This window comes from Malania oleifera, chromosome 2 (assembly GCF_029873635.1).
Source record: "Malania oleifera isolate guangnan ecotype guangnan chromosome 2, ASM2987363v1, whole genome shotgun sequence".
Taxonomy (NCBI): Eukaryota; Viridiplantae; Streptophyta; class Magnoliopsida; order Santalales; family Ximeniaceae; genus Malania; species Malania oleifera.
In genome coordinates this window covers 138,939,872-138,963,918 of record NC_080418.1, presented here as the reverse complement: position 1 = coordinate 138,963,918, position 24,047 = coordinate 138,939,872, and the positions used below count along the sequence as shown (strand labels likewise).

At 36.6% G+C, this 24,047-nt stretch overlaps 1 protein-coding gene across 2 annotated transcripts; it reads right to left on the bottom strand.

Annotated features, from left to right (window-relative positions):
* Positions 1-10,799: 10,799 nt before the first annotated feature.
* LOC131147993 (late embryogenesis abundant protein M17-like) lies at positions 10,800-23,721 on the bottom strand. 2 transcript variants are annotated; one of them, XM_058097713.1, is made up of 8 exons: positions 23,283-23,721; positions 22,249-22,386; positions 21,078-21,215; positions 20,587-20,724; positions 12,078-12,215; positions 11,662-11,811; positions 11,342-11,461; positions 10,800-11,112 (listed from the first exon to the last, which is right to left on the bottom strand). In XM_058097713.1, exons 1-8 carry the CDS (start codon positions 23,392-23,394, stop codon positions 11,078-11,080), a joined length of 969 nt encoding a protein of 322 aa, XP_057953696.1. In that variant the 5' UTR covers positions 23,395-23,721; the 3' UTR covers positions 10,800-11,077. The 2 variants fall into 2 exon arrangements, with proteins under 2 accessions (XP_057953696.1, XP_057953697.1); XM_058097714.1 differs by having other exon boundaries at positions 11,662-11,808; positions 23,283-23,541.
* Positions 23,722-24,047: the final 326 nt, after the last annotated feature.

The window sequence follows — 24,047 nt, the reverse complement described above, 5'->3', positions numbered from 1 at the left end:
TGTAGGGTCGCGAGTGCAATCCCCGCCTCAGCTAGTTTCAGCTATTCAGACCAGGAGACTACAACTGAGTGGGTGTCAGGGATTTGTGGATGTTGTGAAGGAGATGTCAGAGAATGAACTGAAGCTTGCTAGCACACCTGTAGTAAAGGAGTTTGCAGATGTTTTTCCTGATGAGTTACCAGGCTTGCCACCCGACCGTGAGGTAGATTTCTCTATCGATTTACCTTCTGGTACGACGCCAATTTCTAAAGTACCATACCGAATCGCGCCAGTGGAGTTAGCAGAGTTGAAGAATCAGTTATAAGATCTACTTGATAAGGGCTTCATATGACCCAGTGTATCTCCATGGGGAGCTCTAGTTTTATTTGTGAAGAAGAAAGACAGGACTGTGAGGATGTGTATAGACTATAGAGAGATTAATAATGTGACAATCAAGAACAAGTATCCTCTACCCCGTATTGACGATTTGTTTGACTAGCTATAGGGTACACAAGTGTATTCGAAGATTGACCTCAAATCCGGATACCATCAGGTAAAGATGAAAGCAGAAGACGTCTCGAAGATGGCCTTCAGGACCCGGTACAGGAATTACGAGTTTCTTGTTATGCCATTTGGATTGACGAATGCTCCTACGATATTTATGGACTTGATGAACAAAGTCTTCCACTGATACCTAGACCTGTTTGTTGTTGTTTTTATTGATGATGTACTGGTCCATTCGAGGAGCTATGAGGAGCATAAGATGCACCTGAGGCAGGTTTTGCAAACACTTCGTGAAAAGAAGTTGTACGCCAAGTTCAATAAATGTGAATTTTGGCTTAAGAAGGTTGTATTCTTGGGGCATTTTATATCTGGATACGGTATTTCTGTGGATCCTAGCAAGATTGAGGCGGTTGTGAATTGGGCTAGACCGAGGAATGTCCAGAAGATCAGGAGTTTCTTGGGGCTAGCAGGCTATTACCGTCATTTTGTTGAGGGATTCTCAGTTTTGTCAAGACCTTTGACACGATTGATGAGGAAGAATGTCAGATTCGAGTGGGACGACAGCTATGAGTAGAGTTTTCAAGAGCTGAAGGAGAGATTAGTCACAGCACTAGTATTAGTTATCCCATCAGGGGGCGAGGGGTATGTCATTTACAGTGATGCGTCCTTGAAGGGACTTGGTTGTGTATTGATGCAACATGGCAGGTAGTTGCATATGCATCCAAGAAGTTGAAAGAATACGATAAAAACTACCCTACACATGATCTTGACCTGGCTGCAGTGGTACACGCACTAAAAATTTGGAGGCATTACCTGTACAGTGAGCAGTGTGAGATTTTCTCCGACCACAAGAACTTAAAGTATTTCTTCACGTAGAAGGAACTGAATATGAGGCAGAGAAGGTGTTTGGAACTGATAAAGGATTTTGATTGTACCATCAGTTATCACCCGAGAAAAGCAAACGTGGTAGTTGATGCTTTGAGTAGGAAATCCAGGGAACCAGTGTTGGCGGCTATGGGGATCCAGCATCCGATCATGATGGATCTGGAGAGACTCGGCATGGAATTAGTAGAGAGTGATCTCCCGGTATGTATTGCCAGCCTAGTGATACGGCCTACTCTGCAGAAGAGAATTAAAGCCGCCCATAAGGAAGACCCAGAATTAGTAAAGGTGATAGACTAAGTACAGATGGGTCAAGGGGAGGATTTGAGTATTGTAGATGACGGAGCTTTGCGGTTACGTTCCAGATTATGCGTTCCTGCTAATACTGAGATCAGGAGGACTATTTTATAGGAAGCTCACAGATATTTCTATATAGTTCATCCCAGTAGCACGAAGATGTACAAATATCTACGAGAGTCGTACTGGTGGAGTGGTATGAAGAGAGAGATCGCTGAGTATGTAGCCTAGTGTTTGACATACCAACAGGTAAAGGCTGAGCACCAGAGGCCGGCAGGGTAGTTGCAGCCGTTATTTATCCCAGAGTGGAAGTGGGATCATATATCTATGGACTTCGTGTCAGGACTACTGAAGGCATTACATGGCCAAAATGTTATCTGGGTGATTGTTGACCATTTTACGAAGACCGCCCACTTTATTCCTATCAAGATCAGCTACTCCCTTATCCGTTTAGCGAAGATTTACATTCAGGAGATAGTTCATTCTCATGGGGTTCCTGTATCTATTGTGTCAAATCGAGACCCGCGATTCACGTCATGATTTTGGAGGAGCTTGCAGGAGGCTCTAGGGTCTCAGTTATCGTTTAGTACAGCATTCCATCCTTAGTCAGATGAGCATACTAAGAGGATGATACAGACATTAGAGGATATGCTTCGTGCGTGCGTATTAGACTTTGGTGGTAGTTGGACTTAGTTCATGCCGCTGGTAGAGTTTGCGTATAATAACAGTTATCAATCCAGCATTGGCATGGCACCATTTGAGGCTCTATACAGTAGGAGATGTCGATCTCCTTTATTTTGGGATGAAGTGGGTGAGCGGTGAGTAGTGGGGCCAGAGCTTGTGTAGCAAGCGTGTGATAAGGTTCAGCTCATCAGAGATATGATCAGTGCAACTCAGAGTCGACAGAAGAGTTATGCCGACCATCTCCACAGGAATTTAGAGTTTGATGTAGGTGATCACGTATTTTTGAAGATAGCTCTGATGAAAGGAATTATGCGATTTAGGAAGAAGGGTAAACTTAGTCCTAGGTTTATCAGTCCATTTAAGATTCTAGATAAAGTGGGACTAGTAGCCTATAGGCTAACTTTACCACCGGTGTTATCCAAGATCCACGATGTATTCTATGTTGCTATGTTAAGGAAGTACGTCCCAGATTCTTCTCATACCATCAGTTACGATGAGTTGGAGTTTAGTGATTCACTGGGATATGAGGAGGTACCAGTATAGATTCTGGATAGGAAAGTGCAGGAGTTACGTAACAAGAAGATTCCTCAGGTAAAATTTTGTGGAGGAATCATGCAGTAGAAGAGGCTTCTTAGGAGTCCGAGGAGTATATGAGATAGAGGTATCCGCATCTATTCTAAGAAAGTTGATTGGATAAAATGTAAGTAGTTAGGTAGTTTCTTTTGCAGGTACATGTAATGGTTAAATTAGTGTAGCATTTTAGTTTTGGGAGAAAATTTTTTTTTTGTATATGTAATCTCCCAAGACTCAGAATGTAACCATGGTATTCCTCCGCCATAAGTGAGGGTAAGTAATAAAATAAGTAGACCCTTTTTCCTTATTAAGGGATGATGAGTTATGTGAATGGTAAATTTCTAGGACGAAATTTTTATAAGGAGGGGAGGATGTAACGACCCGAATAAAAATGAGATTTAAATAATAAAAGGGAAATGGAAATTGGAAACAGAAGGAGCTCGTAGACTTCGTCGACGAATACAGGGCCTCGTCGACGAGTGCATAAGAAAATTCGTCGACGAACACAGGGCTTCGTTGATGAGAAAATACCGAGAGAGGTTCTGGGGCAGTCTAAATTTCGTCGACGAATACAGGGTCTCATCGACGAATTTAATGAAGGACTCGTCGATGAGGTGACGTGTCTCGTCGACGAGGTGCATTTCTCGTCTATGAGGTGACGTGTCTCGTCGACGAAATCCCCTGTTCTATAAATATAAAAATCCGATTTTTAACTTACAAAAGAAGCCAACTCTTCTCCCTCTCTCTCCTCTTCGGTTTTCTCCCTCTCTCTCTTCGATTTTGGGCTCGTTTCTCACTGGATCGAAGATTTGAAGCTACCATGACACTCCTGGCGAAGTTCTCTACGAGTTTGCCGAAGCAGATCGTTGGGAAAACGAAGTTGGGAATCATCCCAGAGTTGAAGTAAGGCTTTTTAAACCAAATTTGGCCTTAGGGTAGTTATAAGAAATGATGTACGTATGAAAATACAAAAGTTTAATACTGACAGTTTTCATTTTCAGGATGTTGAGTTAGGAACCCTGTGGGTGCGGGGCAGTTTTATTAGGGGCTTTCCAGGAATCAGGTAAGGGGATAAACTAAGGTAGTTTCGTTTTGAGAAAATGCATATATAGGTATATGTAGTATCTGGTTTCAAGAAAAATAAATATATTTATATATATGATTTATATTTGTAAAATAGTGTAAGATAATCGTATGTTGAATATGTGAAAATACATTTGTGTGGCATGAGTAAAAATGATATGAAATACTGCTTTCTAGGAATGTGAATGATATGGATTTTTATAATGGAAAAACCGGCGTACGAGCCGAGACCTTTATAATATGTTTGCTGGCGTACGGGCCGTGCTATGTGACTGTGATTTGCTAGTGTACGAGTTGTGCTATGTTTGCCGGCATATGGGCCATGCTATGTGACTGTGATTTGCCAGCGTACAGGTTGTGCTATGTTTTGCCGACGTACGTTCTGAGCTATAATAAAATGTGTAATACCGGCGTACGAGACGATGATTTTCATGATATACGTATATATGCAAAATGATATGATTAATGTGAAAATTAATGATATGAGATATCCATGTATCACGATTTTAGTATATGTATATGATATCGGAACCTAGTTGGCTTGGTCTAGGCTAGCACTTGCACGGTACCGTTGCTATGTATCCATGGTCCTCGTGATCATGATATTTGTGTTAACGCCGCTGTACGGAGTGGTGTGAGATTGGATGGTCGAAGTAGTTATTAAAGAAGTGTGTTGTGATCGCCCATGGTGTACAGACCTGGTCTAGCAGACCCATCGGACCTACAGACTACTGTTTGACTTGGCAGTGGTCGGCCAACCATTGTTAGGTCCCGCCTTTGGGCCACACAACCCAGTCATGTGGGGGTAATACATGACAACAGCCAGCTAACCTACCAGGAATGTTTTTATGTTATTATTATTATGATATAAGATGAGATATGCTTATGAAATGCAGTATGTTCTGCCATATTTGATATACATATGTTTTCCTAGATTTGATAAACAGTACTGAATATGTTATATATGATATATGTAGAACACAGAATACTCATGTTGCCACACACTGGTATTAATTTATTTCCCTTACTGAGAGGTGTCTCACCCCTAAATCTTATTAACTTTTTAGGAGCCCTAGATAGGAAAGCGGGAAAAGCTCCGCTGATATAGTATCGATATCTGGCCTTTTTGAAGGGTAAGTTTCTTCTGTAGGGATAGTTAGATTTGGTGGGAAATGTTCCTAGATTTATTTTGGGGTGTATATATGGAAATACTGTGGACTATGGCAACTTTGGTATATTGTAATATATGGTATTGAGATGTACATTATTGTATGTTATCTGCTGCTAGGACTTCTGCTGTATGTTTTGATATATCCCTAGTACCCATGGGTTTAGGTGGATTGTGACCTGCTGAACTAGAATATGGGAATGTGCTATAGATATTGATATTATTAAAAAAAAAATGTAGAAAAATGAGCAGGTCGTGACAAAATCTCATTACCAAACTTTGCAGTAACATAATACTTTCGATGTGGGTTTAGCATGAAAAAAAAAACCGAGGGGGGGGGGGGGCAAGAAACCACCACTTATCCATGAGTTTGAATGAGTAAGAGGTTCTTGATTTAGAGAGAGAAAAATGATTAGAGAAAGAGAAAATGTTGATATTATTATTAAGAGAAAGAAAAACTTTCATCTATAATTATTATTATTGATATTATTATTACCCAAAAAACATAAAAAGCATGTTACATTAGCTTTCATGTCCACATTTAAAATGAAAATGTTAGAATATTCTATTCATTTTTGAAAAATTTATGAAGATGAACCCTAATTTTTACATTTATCAATCTGTCAAAATTACTCTCGAGATTCCATAAACTGCATTTGTGTTTTTATCTGGATTTTGGCCAATATTATGATCTTGATAATTAAAAAATGTCTCCCTCAATGGATTTTGAGATATATAGAACCATGAAATTGTAAAGCATAGAAGAAAAGAGAGGATGAGGCAGAAGAGGAATCAGAACCTTGAGGGAATCAATGATCATTGAAATCGATGGCGAGAGGCTGCGACGACGACGAGCGAGGGGCTCTGCGAATGGCGATGAGTAAGGGGCTACGATGTTCGGCGAACGGCAACGAGCGAGGGGCTGCTATGAACGGCGACGATGAGGGTGTAACAACCTGCTATATAAATGGGATTTTTTTTTATACTATAACATTTAAAATGCTCTGATACAATACTAGATTAAACCCAGTCATCAACCTAAGCAGCGAGAAGCAGAAATCAAATAAACATAACCATATGTAATTATATATAATACCACAGTGCTAAATTGTTTCCCAAAATATACATATATAACTGTTCCCCAGAAATGTCCTCAACTGGCTGGGGCTATACAAAAATACTCCCAAAAATACTCACTCTAATATCAGGGCAGTACTGAGACCCCTCTATCTGCGAGCCTAATCTGCTCGCCTACCTGGATTACCTAAAAAATGTCAAAATAATTGGGATGAACCAACGCTCAGTAAGACGAAATATGTTATTACTAGTGTGTGACAGATGAGTTACAATATTATGAAAATCTATTTCTATAAAATCATGTATAACTGGATCTGTAAATACAGTACAAGTAATAGAAACCACCACCATTTCCATGTTATTTAACATATCAGTATTTAGGGTTATTTAAAATACTTCTAATGTACATAAGTATACTCTCTGTCTCTGTAAATCTGTATATACATAATAATAACTGAAAAGTTCCCTGTGGATAACTGTGTGTCATGATTTAACCCCTCATGACAAGGTTGTGAGGCCCGTAGGCGGGATCTACACTGGTTGGCCGACCAAGGTAAATCACTATACTCCCTCAGTTAGATCAACCACTCCTCAACCCATATCTGATGGGGAGCCTGTCCACGTCAGGGCATGATCAACCTACTACCACGTATTATCTAAATAGGTGGTTGCACTCATAACTGAAATATCTGTAGCTACGGTACCATGCTCTGTAACTGTATGGTCCAATAGGGTCTGATACTATATAATACATTTCTATATACAACTAGCTGTTTTACCATGATTCTATAATAACTGTATAAATCATGATAATGAAATAAACTGTAACTGTATCATCTGTATCTCTTAACTGAACTGTAATCTGTAAGTCATGGTACTAAAAACTGTATATTCATGGTATTCTGTAATTACTATAAAACATAACCACTGGCGGTATATTCTGTAAATCATATCCTGAAAATACTGTAAAACATGTTTATTTACTATACCCATATCCTCAAGCCACATAGAAGTTTAAACATATTATACATAAATAATAAACTGCATATATTTCCATCGTGAATAATCATTTGATAAAAATGTATAATTTATACTGAAACATAGTAAAATTGCCTAGCATAACATATTTCTCTTACCTGATTTCCATTAAAATCCCTCTACTGTAACGAGTCCTACACCCCCAGGGTTCTCCTCTTAACACCCTGAAAACCATATTTGTCAGAACAGAATATCAATATTTCTTGACCTACATCATTTCCTACAACCGTCAGAAGGCCAAAAACTGAATAAAAGACCTTACCCTAAATTTAGGATGAATTCCAAGTTCGCTCCACCGACGATCCGCTTCAACAGACTTGCAGATAACTCCGCCAAGAGTGTTATGGTGGTCTCAGATCGTCGATCCGACAATTGATGGGGCCGAAATCAAAGAGAGAAGAGGGAAGAGCCGTAGGGGTAGAGAGAGAGAGACTGCAGCAAATTTCTGTGATTAAAAATCAGTTCAAGGCTATTTATACTACGGGATTCGTTGACGAGCCACGTCATCTCGTCGACGAGTTCTTAAGTAATTTCGTCCACGAACCTTAGCCTTCATTGACGAAATTCAGAGTAGCCCAAATTTTTCTCTCGGTATCTTCTCGTCGACGAAGCTCACCCTCATCGACAAGGTCCTGCTATATCGTCGTCGACGAATCTCCTGTATTCGTCAACGAGGCCCTGATAAATTTATTGGGGTATTTTTCCCAAAGTTCCATGTCGTGTTCGTCGACGAAATTGACTGCCTCCTTCTGTTACTGTTTCCATTTCTCTCCCTCTTTATTATTTAAAATACTATTTTTCTTCAGGTCACTACAGAGGGGCTGGGGCTGCGATGGAGAGAGGAGGATCTGGAGGGGAGGAGAGAAACAAATAGGGAAAGGAGGAAGATGAGAGAATTTGGGAGAATCCCAAGCGGCACGAGTAGATATATTTGTGCGTATTAGTGACGAATCTAAACCGACACTAATACCTCCAAACCATCACTAATATATTTAACTAAAATTATTTTTATATTTTTTAAATAAAGAGCCTATTAGTGACGAATCTAAACCGTCACTAATACCATATTATTAGTGACGAATCTTCCCAAACCATCACTAATATTGTTAACTCAATTATTTTTAAATTTTTTAAATAAAAAGACTATTAGTGATGAATCTAAACTGTCACTAATACTCTGTTATTAGTGATGAATTTTCCTAAATCGTTACTACTATTGTTTACAAAATTATTTTTAATTTTTTAAAATAAAAATACTATTAGTGACGACTCTAAATTGTCACTAATACAGGTTATTAGTGAAGATTTTGAAAATTTTTTACTAATAGTGTTAACTATATTATGTTTATATATTAGTACAATAATAGTAGTGACGGCTACCTAATCATCACTAATAACGACTTTTAGTGACAGATTTCACTCGTCACTAATACCCATTGAGTCGTCACTAATATTTTTTCAGGATAATTTTTAAGTGAAAAATAGTTTCCCGCAATAGTTTGGGCAAAAAATATGGTTTGTAGTGACGAAGTTATTAGTGACAGTTTTAAAACCATCACTAATAGTGTCGTATTAGTGACGGGTGCAAAAAACCATCACTAATGCTTACACTATTAGTGACGGTTCTTAAAAACCGTAACTAATACCCACCTTTAGTGACGAAATTGAACTGTCACTAATAAATTTGTTACTAAAAACCAGTTCTTTTGTAATGTCATTACAATCCTATCACGATGATCTAGTTCTTGGAAGATTTCTACAAGATCACCATAATAGATTGATATATAGAGGGCGTTCGACCTGTTTGGCAGAAAAGGCTCACTGATTTAGTGAAAAAAGCTGCGATTCGTGTTACCCATCATAGAAAGCTTTGGCAAGAGCACTCCAGATATCAAGTGCGGTGTCCAATCGAATATAGCGCTTTATAATCTCTGGCAAGATAGAAATGAGCAACCATCCCTTAACTTTTCGATTTTCAGCATGCCATTTCGCATAGGAAGCATCGGTAGTCTATGGAAGGGATGTTTTGCCTATAATATATTCAAGCTTCTCACGATCTACAATTTGCATCTCCATGATTTGAGACCATACATCATAGTTGACTTCTGTAAGAATGGCGCTGGTTGTGAAACCAATGTTTTCTATTTGAACATGGATAATTGGTGTTGATGTTGATTCAGGCTTATCATTAGACATGGAGCAAAGAATATGAGATTCAGTAGTGATATGAACCTGCTCTGATACCAAGTCAAAAAAAGGTTTTGAAATGCTTACTCTTCTCTTCTAATCGAAGGTATAAATAGCCATTGTATAAGGTAGGATCCTAAAGTTTAGGATCATGATGGACTAATCAGGAAAGCAAAAAATAGTTAGATACAAACTAATAATTAGAGAGACCCTAATATATTATGTATAGCTAACAATAAAGGAAACAAAAAAAGGAAAGAATGAGACAATCCTAGATTATGGACAGAGGTGTAACAACTTGGAGATAATCACTCAAAATGTCAATAGTATGGGCAAAGTTAAGAATCAGAAGACCTAAACTTCAAGCGTAAGTAAAAAAAGATATTGCATTGCTATCTTAGTTCAAATCAAAAATTATTTTTCAACCCACTCTAGCAAAGTTGAGTGGCAATAACTCTAAAATTAAAGATTTTATAAGTTTAAATAAAAGAATATAATACCCATTTATTCTTTGAGTTCAAAGACAAGATTTTCCTTTTAATTTAGTCATTTTGTATACAGTTGTTTGACAACTTATGAGATGGTATCTCTAGACTTATGTAACAAGGGCATCCTTGACAAATATTGTGGATCTTAAAAGTCCAAAATACAGTTAAGTAAATTATACAATTTCGTGCTCAAACTAATAAACTAAAATTTATTTTTTGATATGCCAGTCGATCGTATCTATATATCACATCCACCATCGACAAATCAATAGATACTGTCCCTTTGGTGGCTTGACCATTTACCTTTGAGGAATTTGGGCCTTAAAACTCTTCAAAATTCAATTTTTTTCATGATTATTTAACAAATTTGAGTTTAAAATGCTTTTTTTTTTTTTTTGTTGTTTACTTTGCCATTGAGATTATTAATTAGAAAAATGCCAAGAGTCATGTTGTGGGACCATGGGATATGAGGAGAATGGGTAAAGTAAAATAGGCCTCGGTTCACTTTGCTTTTGTTACATGTGCCTATAATGGTCATAGACCTGTGGACAATGACACTACTCGATTTGTTATTACACTAGACTTGCTCTAAAATTTGATGATCATCGTATAGCTTATGAAGGGCATGCTAAATTCATTTTTGCTTATATTATATTATATCTAAAATTGGTTATATTTAAAGAGATTAACCTGTTGAAATATTTACTGTATCTAGAGTTTATATATGCATTACTTGGCCGTAGCAAGAGGTGATATCGATTCAAACCCTTTCTAATTGCATAAACATATAGACATGCATATGAATTAAGCCGTATTTGCAAGAGCATATTGGACTAATATTTTAACCTTGAAGTAAAATATTTGATTAACTGAAGAAACTGGCTGACATTATTTATTGTTGGAATGAACTCCCATGTTGCAGAACTTATTACAAGTATAGAGATCTACTAGGATCATTATACAAGGTAGCCAACCTTAGGGATTTAACCCTAAGTTATGAGTGGGTAATTATCAGCATATATATAAACCCACACATATATCTTATTTCTCGTATCGTATACATAGGCATAGATTATTCGCACATGCATGCATGCACGTAGATGCATGCACACAAGCTCTAGTTCTCAGGCTTGGCCTCAGTAGTCGCCTCACCTGCAAATTATGAACACACTAAATTAGTTACTCCATTCTATGGGAAACTTCGAAATTAAAACCATAAAATAAGAATCAAGTTTTTCATTTCTATAATTTTGATAGAGATATTAAATGACAAACTACCCTTAAATGCCTGAAAATTATTCGATTAATCAGGTGTGAAGGAGTTAGGACACCACCATTGTAAAAGGAAAAAAGAAAAAAAAAAAAAAAAAGTGGAATTAACCTTGTGCTTGAGGGGGGCTTTTAGGGCGGCAGCACCGTACGCAACCGTATCGGCCCCAACCACAACAACCGTATTGACACCTTCGATTAACCTGGTCGGGGTTATTTTGGCCTGGTTCTTCTGCAATAGCAACCACAATCATATAAAACCATACCTAGTAAAATTATTGAGTACCAATGTCCTACCAATAATCTCTTGTATTGTACATTTTTCAATTTCATAAAATCCAAATTCGAAGGCCTAAATTTCAGATTCTAAACTCTCAAAAACATATGAGATAAATCAACTTAATATTGAAAGTGTAGTGTGTAAGCATGCACCTATTTGACTTTGGGAAACTTCGGGTGGTCCGCGGCAGCATCGATTGCAGCCGTGTTTATCCCAACCACAACACCCATATCTACATCTTTGTCCTCCAGCTTGTTGCTCTGCATCTTCTGCCTCCCGATTTGTTTCTCCTACTTCCACTACTAGAACACAAACATGCTTACTAATAATTAATCTCAAGTTGAGAGCTGAGATACTGCAACTCATATGAGTCCAGTGATAAAATGATTATAACTTTTAGGGAAAAATTCAATCGTGTAATTTACAAGGCAAATCAAATAAATATCTCAATGCATCAACATCAACTATATATTATATTTTTTTTTTATCTTCGTGTAAGTGGGCAGAAAAAGTCATCGTTATTTATGATTATTAGTATTCCATAACAAGTCAAAAGAATGAGCCATACCATTGGTCTCCGTAGTTTCACTAGGGTGGCAGCATCTCCTGCATTTTCCATTTTTGTCTACAGTAGAGCAGCAGCCAAAACGACAGCCCCAAGCCCCCTTTATATCGTCCACCTGGTTCGTTTCCTCAGCTACGTTCGCTGCAAAAGAATAGTATTTAAACATGTTAACTAATTAAATTAAATACAAAGAACTACTATCTATCTATTAGAGTATTTATTTAACAATTTTAAGAAAATAAAAATGAACACCAAAATAATAAGTAGCAAGAAATTAAAAGCTCCTTCATTTCTAGATGTAACATATCCAAAATCAATAAATATATCTCCTTTGAGAAAAGTGGAATTTTTGAAATATATGTTTCCAAGAAGGCACACAGAACAAACTAATTAATTACGATAAATTATTAGATATAGTGGGTGTATATACTAAATTTAATATGATTTTATCATATAAAAAAGGAGCCTAATTTAATTAAAATATGCAAACACAAAATTATATTAGATATGTATACACTTGATGCATCTCATAATTTTTGGCCAGAACAATACTAACATTTTTCCAACTCTGCATGAGCAGTCTCTGCAGCAGCTGCCACCTCCGAGGAGATAATGAAAAGAAAGTTAGCAGCACACACAAGACCCAGCAGAGCTAAAACCTTGTTGGAACTCATTTTCCTCCTCAACAAACACAACTGAATATTGAAGAAGAACGGATGTGATGAGGGCAGTTGGGGAGGCCTCTATTTATAGGCATCCAGCGAGGGAGTAAAGAACTGAACAGTGTAGATGGAGGGATAGGATTAACTGAGTCAGAGTTGATGAGTCAGTGATCATTAGTGGCAGAGCCGCCGTCGGCTCCGTCGTCGTCGCTGCTACATGCGTATGAGCTTGGAATTCAAAGCTTTATCCTGAGAAAACCTAATTTTTCGGCTGAATGACGATGTTGGGAAGAGAAAGGGTGGACACTTGGAGTGGGTAGCGTAGGGTGGTGGCATAATGCATGTGAATTTTTGTATGTATACTTCTTGGGAGTATGCATTTGGAGATCAACCAAAGGGCATGTGGCTGCAGACTAACTTCTTCTTTTTTTTTCCAACAGTCAAAGGCTTCTTTTTCTTCTTCTGTTTTTAATTATTATTATTATTATTATTATTATTATTATTATTATTATTATGTGACAGGTCAAGAGATGCATGAGTCATACCCTTGATTTCTGCAGCTTCACTTGGATGACAGCACCTCCTGCATTTTCCATTTTTGTCTACAGTAGAGCAGCAGCCAAAACAGCAGCCCCAAGCCCACTTTATGTCATCGACCTGGTTTGTTCCCTCAGCTACATCAGCTGCACAAGTAAATATATCAACATGAATTAAATTTTTTTTTATAATATTAGTAATTAATATTTCACAAGTCACGAGATAATTAAATTTCGACATTAACCATGTACTTAATTTTTATATATTTACATTGTTATTTAAGGGGAAAATTGCTATTGTTAATTAATAAACATTCCATGGCAAAAATAATCATCTATACTTTTGGTCTCCAGAGCTTCACTCGGGTGGCTGCAGCACTGCACATTCCCTTTGAGTCTGGCATAGAGCAGCAACCCCAATTGCAGCCCCAAAACCCCCTTACGCCATCTACTGGCAATTGGTTTGTTTCCTCAGTTTCATCTGCTGCACCATCAAAATATTTAAATATGTTAATTAATTAAATGGATACATATGTAAGATTAATATACAATAAGAGTCAGAGATATGATGTATTTTTTATATTGTCACGTTATTATTTAAGGGATGAAATTTCTATTGTTATTAACAATTATATATTAAGACAAAAAGTGCTGACCTCTCTTGAGGTTAAAAAAAAAAAAAGAAACGCTGACCTTCCGGAAGTTTCAAAATTTTCAAGGACTCACTTGAGATTTTAAGAATTTTAGTAATATTTTCTAAGATTAACTAAAAACACACAAACTTTCCCTTGTATTTAACAGAAGGACAAATCTTTTGAAAAAAAAATTTTAATTTTTTTGGCAAATCTTAAGAGAATGAAAATTTTGAAATATTAAGAAAATTTCTTATTTTTTTGTCAAATCTCAGGAGAAGTGAGTGTCTTTTACCCTAATTATTATTTCACAACAAATTAAGAAAATAGTCGTATTATACCTTTGTTTTCTATAGCTTCAATCTTCCTTACATTTTTCAAAAAAAAAAAAAAAAAAACTTGAGAAAAGGTTTCTTTCTTCTTGAAAAATCTTAAGAAAGTTTGTGGTATTATTAACGCATGTCTAGTAATTCGCTAAACAAATCACAAGTGAAAAATCGAATCTTAGATCTTAAGATCGCCAAAGTTCAACTTTAAATATGTTAATTATAAGTAGTTATGTGATATGTATAATTTTACTATATTGTCAATGACTTTTTCTAGTCAACTACATGCATCAATTACTTAATAAAAAATGACAGTAACTAAACACCCATCTCGTGACAAATTTAGATTAAATTGCTATTGTTATTATTACTTTTTTTTTTAATTTTTTTAATGACTCAAAACTCCAGCCTCGGTAAACTTTTCGGATTAATCCAAGCAACACCAAATCGGTATTACCACCCACCTATTCACGCATGTCTAGTAAATCACAAGAAAAACCATAAGTGGAAAATCAAATCTGAAACTTTGAGGTCATCAAAATTCAACTTCACTTTTATGATTTGAGCAAACTTAAATAGGCTTGTCACTAATTATTATTATTCTATGACAAATAGGCTACAGCACCTTCTGCATATGCCCTTTTGGTCCCTAGTAGAGCAGCAACCCCAACGGCAACCACAAAACCCCCTTACGCTGTCTACTTGGCTTGTTTCCTCCGTTTCATCTGCTGCACAATCAAAATATTTAAATATGTTAATTAAGTAAATTAATGGATATGTAAGATTATTATGCAATAAAAGTTAGACAAATGATGAATTTAGTGAAACATGAATATCTCTTGTTCTCTAGTTCAGGCTGAAGCCTTCAATAAAACCAAAAAGACTCTATATACTTATTAATTATACTTGATGCATCAATTTTCATAACTCATAATTAATTTGCAATACAATTTTTATATTTTTTTGACATCATAAAATATCAGTAGTAGACATAAAAAATTAATTATATTATTAAATAGATAAAAATAAAAATATAAAATTAATTAAGTTTAAAGCTAATTAGATACATGAAGATATATTACACATGTATTGCGATATGCTTTCTACTTGTAATAAATCTATAACTAATAAATATGCACCTCGTCAAAATGGTTATACCCAGATTACACAAACACACACACACACACACTGTAAGAACCTGAACCGTGATATATGGGTTTAATTAAATAAGAGATGGGCAAATTGGGAATTTATCAGGATTCGTCGACGAAGCCAAAGTTCGTCGACGAAGTTTAGAGGCTCGTCGAAGTGGAGAAGTCGAGAGATTTCGGGAAAACGGTGATATCAGGATTCGTCGATGAATCCATCGTCTATTCAATGAGCTATCTATATGACCTCGTCGACGAGGACACCATTTCGTCGACAAGGACGCCCGAGTCAAAGGATTATAAATATCAATTCTCTTTACTTGTCAACTATGAAAACTAAATCCTATATCTCTCTCTCTCTAGTACTCTCTCTACTCTTCATCTCTCTAGATTTTTTCACTGTTCGTTGCGAGAATCGTAAATCTGAAGTTACCACGAGGATCGTGGAAGGATTCTCTACAAGTTCTACGGATCGGAATCCCGTTTCAGATATTTTCGAGTTTCAGCTTTAAATCGAGGTAGGGTTCGATTTTCAATTCTAATCCGATAGCTTTGTAGAGAATAGTGTTGTGAATATATTTTGTACTGTTCATTGTAGGTTTTGGAACTTGGTTCACTATTTAAAGGCCTTAGAGTTCAGGATTTGCTATTTGGGGAAAAGGTAAGGGGAATTGTGTTTATATCGGTTATTTTTTAAATCAGAGTCGGTAGAACTGTGGTTTACAGTCCTGTGTGGTTTTGGCTACTTATTTGGGGGGATCAAATGGGGAAAATTATAGGTTTTTCATGACTACAGTTTTGGGGAAAAGGGGGTTTTGTTGAAAATCGATTGTATATGTTGATTTATATTGTGTTATAGGGATGACCGTGCCTTAACTTGTTTTTAAACTGTATCTGTTTGGAAAACCATTATTTAGATTACCAAATGGGTGTGGTTTGTTTGGTTATATAAGCATGCATGTGTGTGTGATTGGTTGAAATGCTAGTAGGAACGTGGTTCCGAATTTGTTCTAGGTACTGAGAGTGTCCGGTTCTATATCCAAGGACGTATGAAATCACTGGCCATAGATTGACAAAGTTTTCGGTTCTATATTCAAGGGCGTGAGCCTATTCTGACAGATCAGGCCGAAGGATGTGAATCCACCAGTTTAGCATCAGTACGATGTCATGGGAGTCGGGGACTAGCCATATGCCAGTGGCGTCATGTTATGCAGGTTGGCTACGGGCCAACGTCGTATGTCGCGGGCCGGCTTTGGGACTAAGGGTGTGATGACACCGAGATTGTTGATCATGTGTATAAGTGCGTGTATGCACTGTGTAAAATTAGTAGTGGACTGCATTTAATTGCGTGTATGTTGCATCATGATAACACTCAAATGCCACACACCGATATAACTTGTGTTCTTCCTTACTAAGATGTGTCTCACCCCTACTATACGTACATTTTTACAGGTCCTTCGAGTAATCGAAACTAGAGTCCTGGTGTAGGGAGCGTAGTGGTTGGTGTACTGCGGTTAGCGCTTGGGTAAGTGCTAGGACTGTATTTTGATGGGTTGCCATTTTGGGATGTGTTGGGTACCTAGTTGTACATTATATGATAGAGCTTGTTCAAACTCTTATATAGACTCTGGTATGATACTGTATGTATATACTAAGACCTTATTCTATTGAGTAAGATTTGTTATGTTTGGATGTGTATAGGGTGCCTAGGAACCCCACAGGGTCAGGCTCTCATCCATTGTCCTGTATCTTTGGATGATTTGTATGATATAGGGACTGGTTGGTTTATATTTTCACCCTTGGGTCCCATTTCTGGGTTCGGGGCGTGACACACACACACTGTAGAGACCCGAAAATTTTGAATAATAAGAAAAACAAAGAAAAGATGGAAGATGGTTTGGTGTAGACCAAATCTTCGACGGTTTGGTGGGAGGCCAAAAAACCGTCAACGGTTTTGAGTTACCACAGTTAGGTAAGGGTAAAACAGTGAAAATGGGTTTGGTTAAAAACCAAACCGCCGACGGTTTTGCTACGGGTCAGTGGGCTATATAAGGAACTCCAGTCATATTTTTAAGAGGAAATTGAATCCTCTCTCCTTCTCTCTCTAGGGCTGCGACCCTCACCCTTTCTCTCTTCGATTTTGTGCATGGTTTAAGCCCGAATTAGTTGAAAAACACCATTTCGAGATCCCGACATTCTCTGCCGTTTGATCGGAGCAATTTTGTGTTTTGGGGTTTCTAGGCACTACTCCAAAGTTGAGGTAAGGATGATAACTATGTTATCTACTTAGAATTTAACTAATTAAAGGGAGTGTATGGGCCTAGGGATGTTTAAATGATTATAATTCTAGGGTTGAGTTGATTGAATTAGGGAAAAAATGATTTCAAGGTTTTAAACTCCGAACGCCACGGACGTGGGTTTAGAGATCTTAGCAGGCACCCTCTCAGTAAGCAGTTAAGGAGAATAAGTTGTGCCAGTTATTTTTAAAAATTTTACCGGTTAAAGTATAAAATATGATTATGGGATATCAGTATATGATTTTTTGGATATCAGGCTCCCTTTCATATGTTATACATATTCAGGAAAATGCAGAAATTTGGGTTTCAGGAAAAACCCTATAAATGATATATTATTTTCATATAGCAGAGAATATAGTTTTTGTTGACTTTTTGAGTCTGATCCTTGGTTTTGATAACGACAAACCGCAAGTTTCTTATGTGTGTATCAAGTGTTTAAGCAGACTTAATATGTTAGCACACACATAAGGGAAAGGATAGTGGAAGCTAGAAAACCTTAAAGCTCACATCCACTGGTGTTTTCCGTGGAAGACAGAAGAACAAAGAAGAAGATATTTATTATGATTGTAAATGCATTTTAATTTTTATATGTGGTCTCTAATATAATGCATGACATGCATGATGTGGATGATGAGATTAGACAACTGTAGACTGACCCTAGGGACTAGCACTTTTCACAGAAACTCTTTTCTTAAATTAACTAATTGGCTCAATTCAAAAGCTTTGACCATAGGGAACTGGACAAGGACCATAGTTGACCTTAGGGGCAAACTTGGAATTTCACGTGCCTCGGTCGACCGAACTGAGCAAGTTGACCAAATTCAAAGCTTCGTTCGATCAAAACCTAAGCAGTACAAAAGCCTCGGTCGATCGAACTGACCAGAAGTCAACATGTTGACTTCACTCAGTCGATCGTTCAAAAATGAACATGTCTTCCATGGTCAGCCGAACTCACATGTGACTAACCCCCAACAACTTGATCAATCAAACTCATAGTTCAAAGTGGCCACGGTTGACCGAACCTCATGAACTTGGTCAACCGAACATGCCTTAGTTGACTGAACCTCGTAGGGTCCAAAATCGCCTAAATATGGTCGACCACAACCTTAATTCAAAAATGTCATGGTTGGCCGAACTTAGTGATTTTGTCGACCGAACCTCAAATATGTTCGACCGAAACTCTCGGGTTGTTCGATTTTTATCGAGGTTAAAATGGGGTTATTTTTATTAAACTCGTTTAGAACAATTTTAATAATCCCCGTGGTATCTCCAATGGTTATAATTTTGGCTCTGTCTATAAATATATGCTCATTTGAAAAATTAAGACATGATTAAGGATTTGATTAGCTAAAATTTTCTCTAAATTTTTGAGAGCCCTTCTTCATACCCAAAGCCAAAAACACTCATCCTTTGTCATTGCTTTTGTTAAATCAAAGTATCTTTGAGTGATTTTAAATTGTCCCACTTGCTAAAACTCTCATTGTGTTGATTGCATGTTTGACTTTTGATTGAGAGTTCAGCCAAAAATTTTCCCTCCGGTTTAATTAATAAATCCTTGTGTGGGGAAAACTTTTAACTAGTGAGTCTTTGCATCATTATTGCAAGACTCATTAAGCTTGTGCTTTGATTGTGCAAAAATTATTTTGACAAGCTTATACTACAAATATCTCTTGTGCTAGATTTTTGAGAAAATCATTTTTAAAATATTTTCATTTTTTCCTTATATTATATATTTATATCTAAAATTGATTATATTTAAAGAGATTGACCTATTGAAATATTCAATGTACCTATAGTTTATATATGCATTACTTGCCCATAGCAAGAGGTGATATCAATTCAAAGCCTTTCTAATTGCATGAACATATAAACATGCATATGAATTACCCAGGCATATAGGACTAATATTTTAACCTTGAAGTAAAATGTTTGATTAACAGAAGAAGCATGTATGAAACTAGCTGGGATTATTTATTGTAGGAATGAACTCCCATGTTGCATAACTTATTACAAGTGCAGAGATCTACTAGGATCATTATACAACGTAGCCAAACTTAGGGATTTAACCCTAAGTTATGAGTGAGGAACTATCAGCATATAAATAAACCCACACATATATCTTATTTCTCGTATACATGGGCATAGATTATTCGCACATGCATGCATGCATGCACACAAGCTCTAGTTCTCAGGCTTGGCCTCAGTAGTCGCCTCTCCAGCCTCACCTGCAAATTATGAACACGCTGATTAAGTAAATTAATTACTCCATTCCATGGGAAACTTTGAAATTAGACCCATAAATTAAGAATCAAGTTTTTTATTTCAATAATTTTAATAGTGATATTAAATGACAAACTATCCCTAAATGCCTGAAAATTGTTTGATTAATCAGGTGTGAAGGAGTTAGGACACCACCATTGTAAAAGGAAAAAAGAAAAAAAGAAGTGGAATTAACCTTGTGCTTGAGGGGGGCTTTTAGGGCGGCAACACCGTACGCAACCATATCGGCCCCAACCACAACAACCGTATTGACACCTTCGAATAACTTGGTCGGGGTTAGCTTGACCTGATTCTTCTGCAATAGCAATCACAATCATATAAAACCATACCTAGTAAATTTAATAAGTACTAATATTCTACTAATAGTCTCTTGAATTGTATATTTTTCAATTTCATATGAGTCTGTATGAATGATAAAATGATTATAACTTTTAGGGATAAAATAATTTTTAAGGATAAAATGATTTTTAATGATTCAATGGTGTAATTTACGAGACAAATCAAATAAATGTCTCAATGCATCAACATCAACTATATATTATATTTTTTATCTTAGTGTAATTGGGCAGAAAAAGTCATCCTTATTAATGATTATTAGTATTCCATAACAAGTCAAAAGAATGAGCCATACCTTTGGTCTCTGTAGTTTCACTAGGGTGGCAGCATCTCGTGCATTTTCCATTTTTGTCTACAGTAGAGCAGCAGCCAAAACGACAGCCCCAAGCCCCCTTTATATCGTCCACCTGGTTCGTTTCCTCTGCTACGTTCGCTGCAAAAGAATAGTTTTTAAACATGTTAACTAATTAAATTAAATACAAAGAACTACTATCTATTTTTGTATTTATTTAGCTATATATATATACATATATAGCTAAAATGAGAGTTGAGGTCCGATTCACATGAGTCCATATGAGTGATAAAATGATTATAACTTTTAGGGATAAAATAATTTTTAAGGATAAAATGATTTTTAATGATTCAATGGTGTAATTTACGAGGCAAATCAAATAAATATCTCAATGCATCAACATCAACTTTATATTATATTTTTTATCTTAGTGTAATTGGGCAGAAAAAGTCATCGTTATGTGTTCCATAACAAGTCAAAAGAATAAGCCATACCTTTGGTCTCTGTAGTTTCACTAGGGTGGCAGCATCTCGTGCATTTTCCATTTTTGTCTACAGTAGAGCAGCAGCCAAAACGACAGCCCCAAGCCCCCTTTACATCATCCACCTGGTTCGTTTCCTCTGCTACGTTCGCTGCAAAAGAATAGTATTTATTTAGCTATATGTATACAGTATTTATTTAACAATTTTAAGAAAATAAAAATGAACACCAAAATAATAAGTAGCAAGAAATTAAAAGCTCCTTCATTTCTAGATGTAACATATCCAAAATCAATAAATATATCTCTTTTGAGAAAAGTAGTACTTTTTAAATATATGTTCCCAAGAAGGCACACAGCACAAACGAATTAACGACAAGAAATTATTAAATATAGTGGGTGTATACACTAAATTTAATATAATTTTATCATATCAAAAAATAGCCTAATTTAATTAAAATATGCAAACATAGCAAAATTATATTAGGTATGTACACACTTGGTGCATCTCAAAATTTTTGGCCAGAACAGTACTAACATTTTTCCAACTCTGCATGAGCAGTCTCTGCAGCAGCAGCCACCTCCGAAGAGATAATGAAAAGAAAGTTAGCAGCACACACAAGACCCAGCAGAGCCAAAAACCTTGTTGGAACTCATTTTCCGCCTCACCAAACACAGATGAATATTGAAGAAGAACGGATGTGGAGAGGGCAGCTGGGGAGGGCTCTATTTATAGGCATCCAGCCAGGGAGTAAAGAACTGAGAACAGTGTAGATGGAGGGATAGGATTAACTGAGTCAGAGCTGATGAGTCAGTGACCATTAGTGGCAGAGCCGCCGTCGGCTCCATCGTCGTCCCTGCTGCATGCGTATGAGCTTGGAATTCAAAGCTTTATCCTGAGAAAACCTAATTGTTCGGCGGAATGATGATGTTGGGAAGAGAAAGGGTGGACACTTGGAGTGGATAGCGTAGAGTTGTGGCATAATGCATGTGAATTTTTGTATGTATACTTCTAGGGAGTATGCATATGGAGATCAACAAAAGGGCATGTGGCTGCAGGCTAACTTCTTCTTTTTTTCAAACAGTCAAAGGCTTCTTTTTCTTCTTCTGTTTTTAATTATTATTATTATTATTATTATTATTATTATTATTATTATGTGACACGTCAAGAGATGCATGAGTCATACCTTTGCTTTCTGCAGCTTCACTTGGGTGACAGCACCTCCTGCATTTTCCATTTTTGTCTACAGTAGAGCAGCAGCCAAAACGACAGCCCCAAGCCCCCTTTATGTCATCGACCTGGTTTGTTCCCTCGGCTACATCAGCTGCACAAGTAAATATATAAACATGTGTCTTCAGTTTTTATAACATTAGCAATTAATATTTCACAAGTCACGAGATAATTATTAAGTAAATAAAAATAAAAAATAAAAAATTAATTAAGTTGAAAGCTAATTAAATAAATCCAGATATATTACACATGTATTGCGCCAATGCCTAATAATTAATTTGCTAGTAATTAAAGTAGACACCAAATTAAGAAGCTAACAAGAAAAATATGCTAAAAATACGCACCTTGTCAAAATGGTTATACCCAGATCACACAAACACACATATATATACACACACACAAACATATATATAACTTGTTAGATTATTATTTCTCTAAAAATTAAGTTGTGGATCAATAATATATATCAAACTTTAATACTCCTCCATATGTACAATCCAACAGCACGTGATGGAAAAATAAATACACGATAAATCACATCCACTATAAGTCCAATTGGGCCAACTCAAGTAATTAGGACAACTTATTACTTTTGTGACTCCAAGGTCACCTATTCTATTTTCTCTTAAGATATTATGTCAATGAATTACCAAAAATACGTCACTGAATAGGTAGTTTCACTTCCGAATTTAGTGTCACACCATAATGTTTAAAATAGCATGATAATAGCTCTAATCCCCAAATTATCAAAAAAATAAAATAAAATAACACCCATTATAAGAAATACAATAAATTTTTTTAAACACCAAAAAATAAATGCCGGTGATAAGAAAGCCAACTGATACTATATTAAATTACCACTATACAAAAAAGCAGCTTAGGCTAAGAATGTATCGACTGAAATTAGATTTTTCCTAATCTATGTTCCTAATTAAGAACGCACACAGCAGAAATAAGGAAGGCATGGTACCACGATATATACAGACTAACATTTTTTCACGTCTGCAGGAGCAGTCTCTGCAGCAGCTGCCACATCCGAGGAAGGAAAGAAAAGAAAAGCGGCAAGCAGAAGACCCAGCAAAGCTAGAACCTTGGAATTCATTTTCCTGCTCACCAAACACTACTGCAATACAATCTCTCAACGGAAGCTAAAAACTATATTTATCAGAATTAAGAATGGCCGGGGATGAGAGGCCAGTTTGGGGAGGGCAGTATTTATAGGCAGCGTCGAGCAGAGAGTTAGTGATATTAATTAATTAAGAACTAAGGAAGAACAGTCTAGAAGGGAGAGAATTGCGTCACAGTGCGATGAATCAATGTGCATTAGTGGCAGAGTCGCCGTGCGTCGGCAATAACAACCTGGAAGCAATTAATATTTCAAAGTACTGTTGAGCTCCGTTGTCGTCGCTGTATCCATACATGCAAGCATGGAGTGCAAAGCGTTATCCGGAGCAGAGCTAATTTTTTCTTTTTCTGGGAATGACGACTTGGGGAAGAGGAAGAGAGGACACTTGGGCAGTTGGGCTGGGTACGTGGCTAGAGTGCTGGCATGCATGCGAATTTTTATATGTATAGCTATAGAGTAAGTCAACAAAAGCCTGCTTTGTTTTAATTTTGAGCGGTCAAAGGTCTTCTTTTCTTTTCTTTTTTATTTTTCTATGATCAATATCTGTCCAACTGTACAGAAGTTTCGAGCAAGGTATAGCGTAGAAATACTCATTTTTTTATTTACAAACTCATTTTTTTTTTTACTTT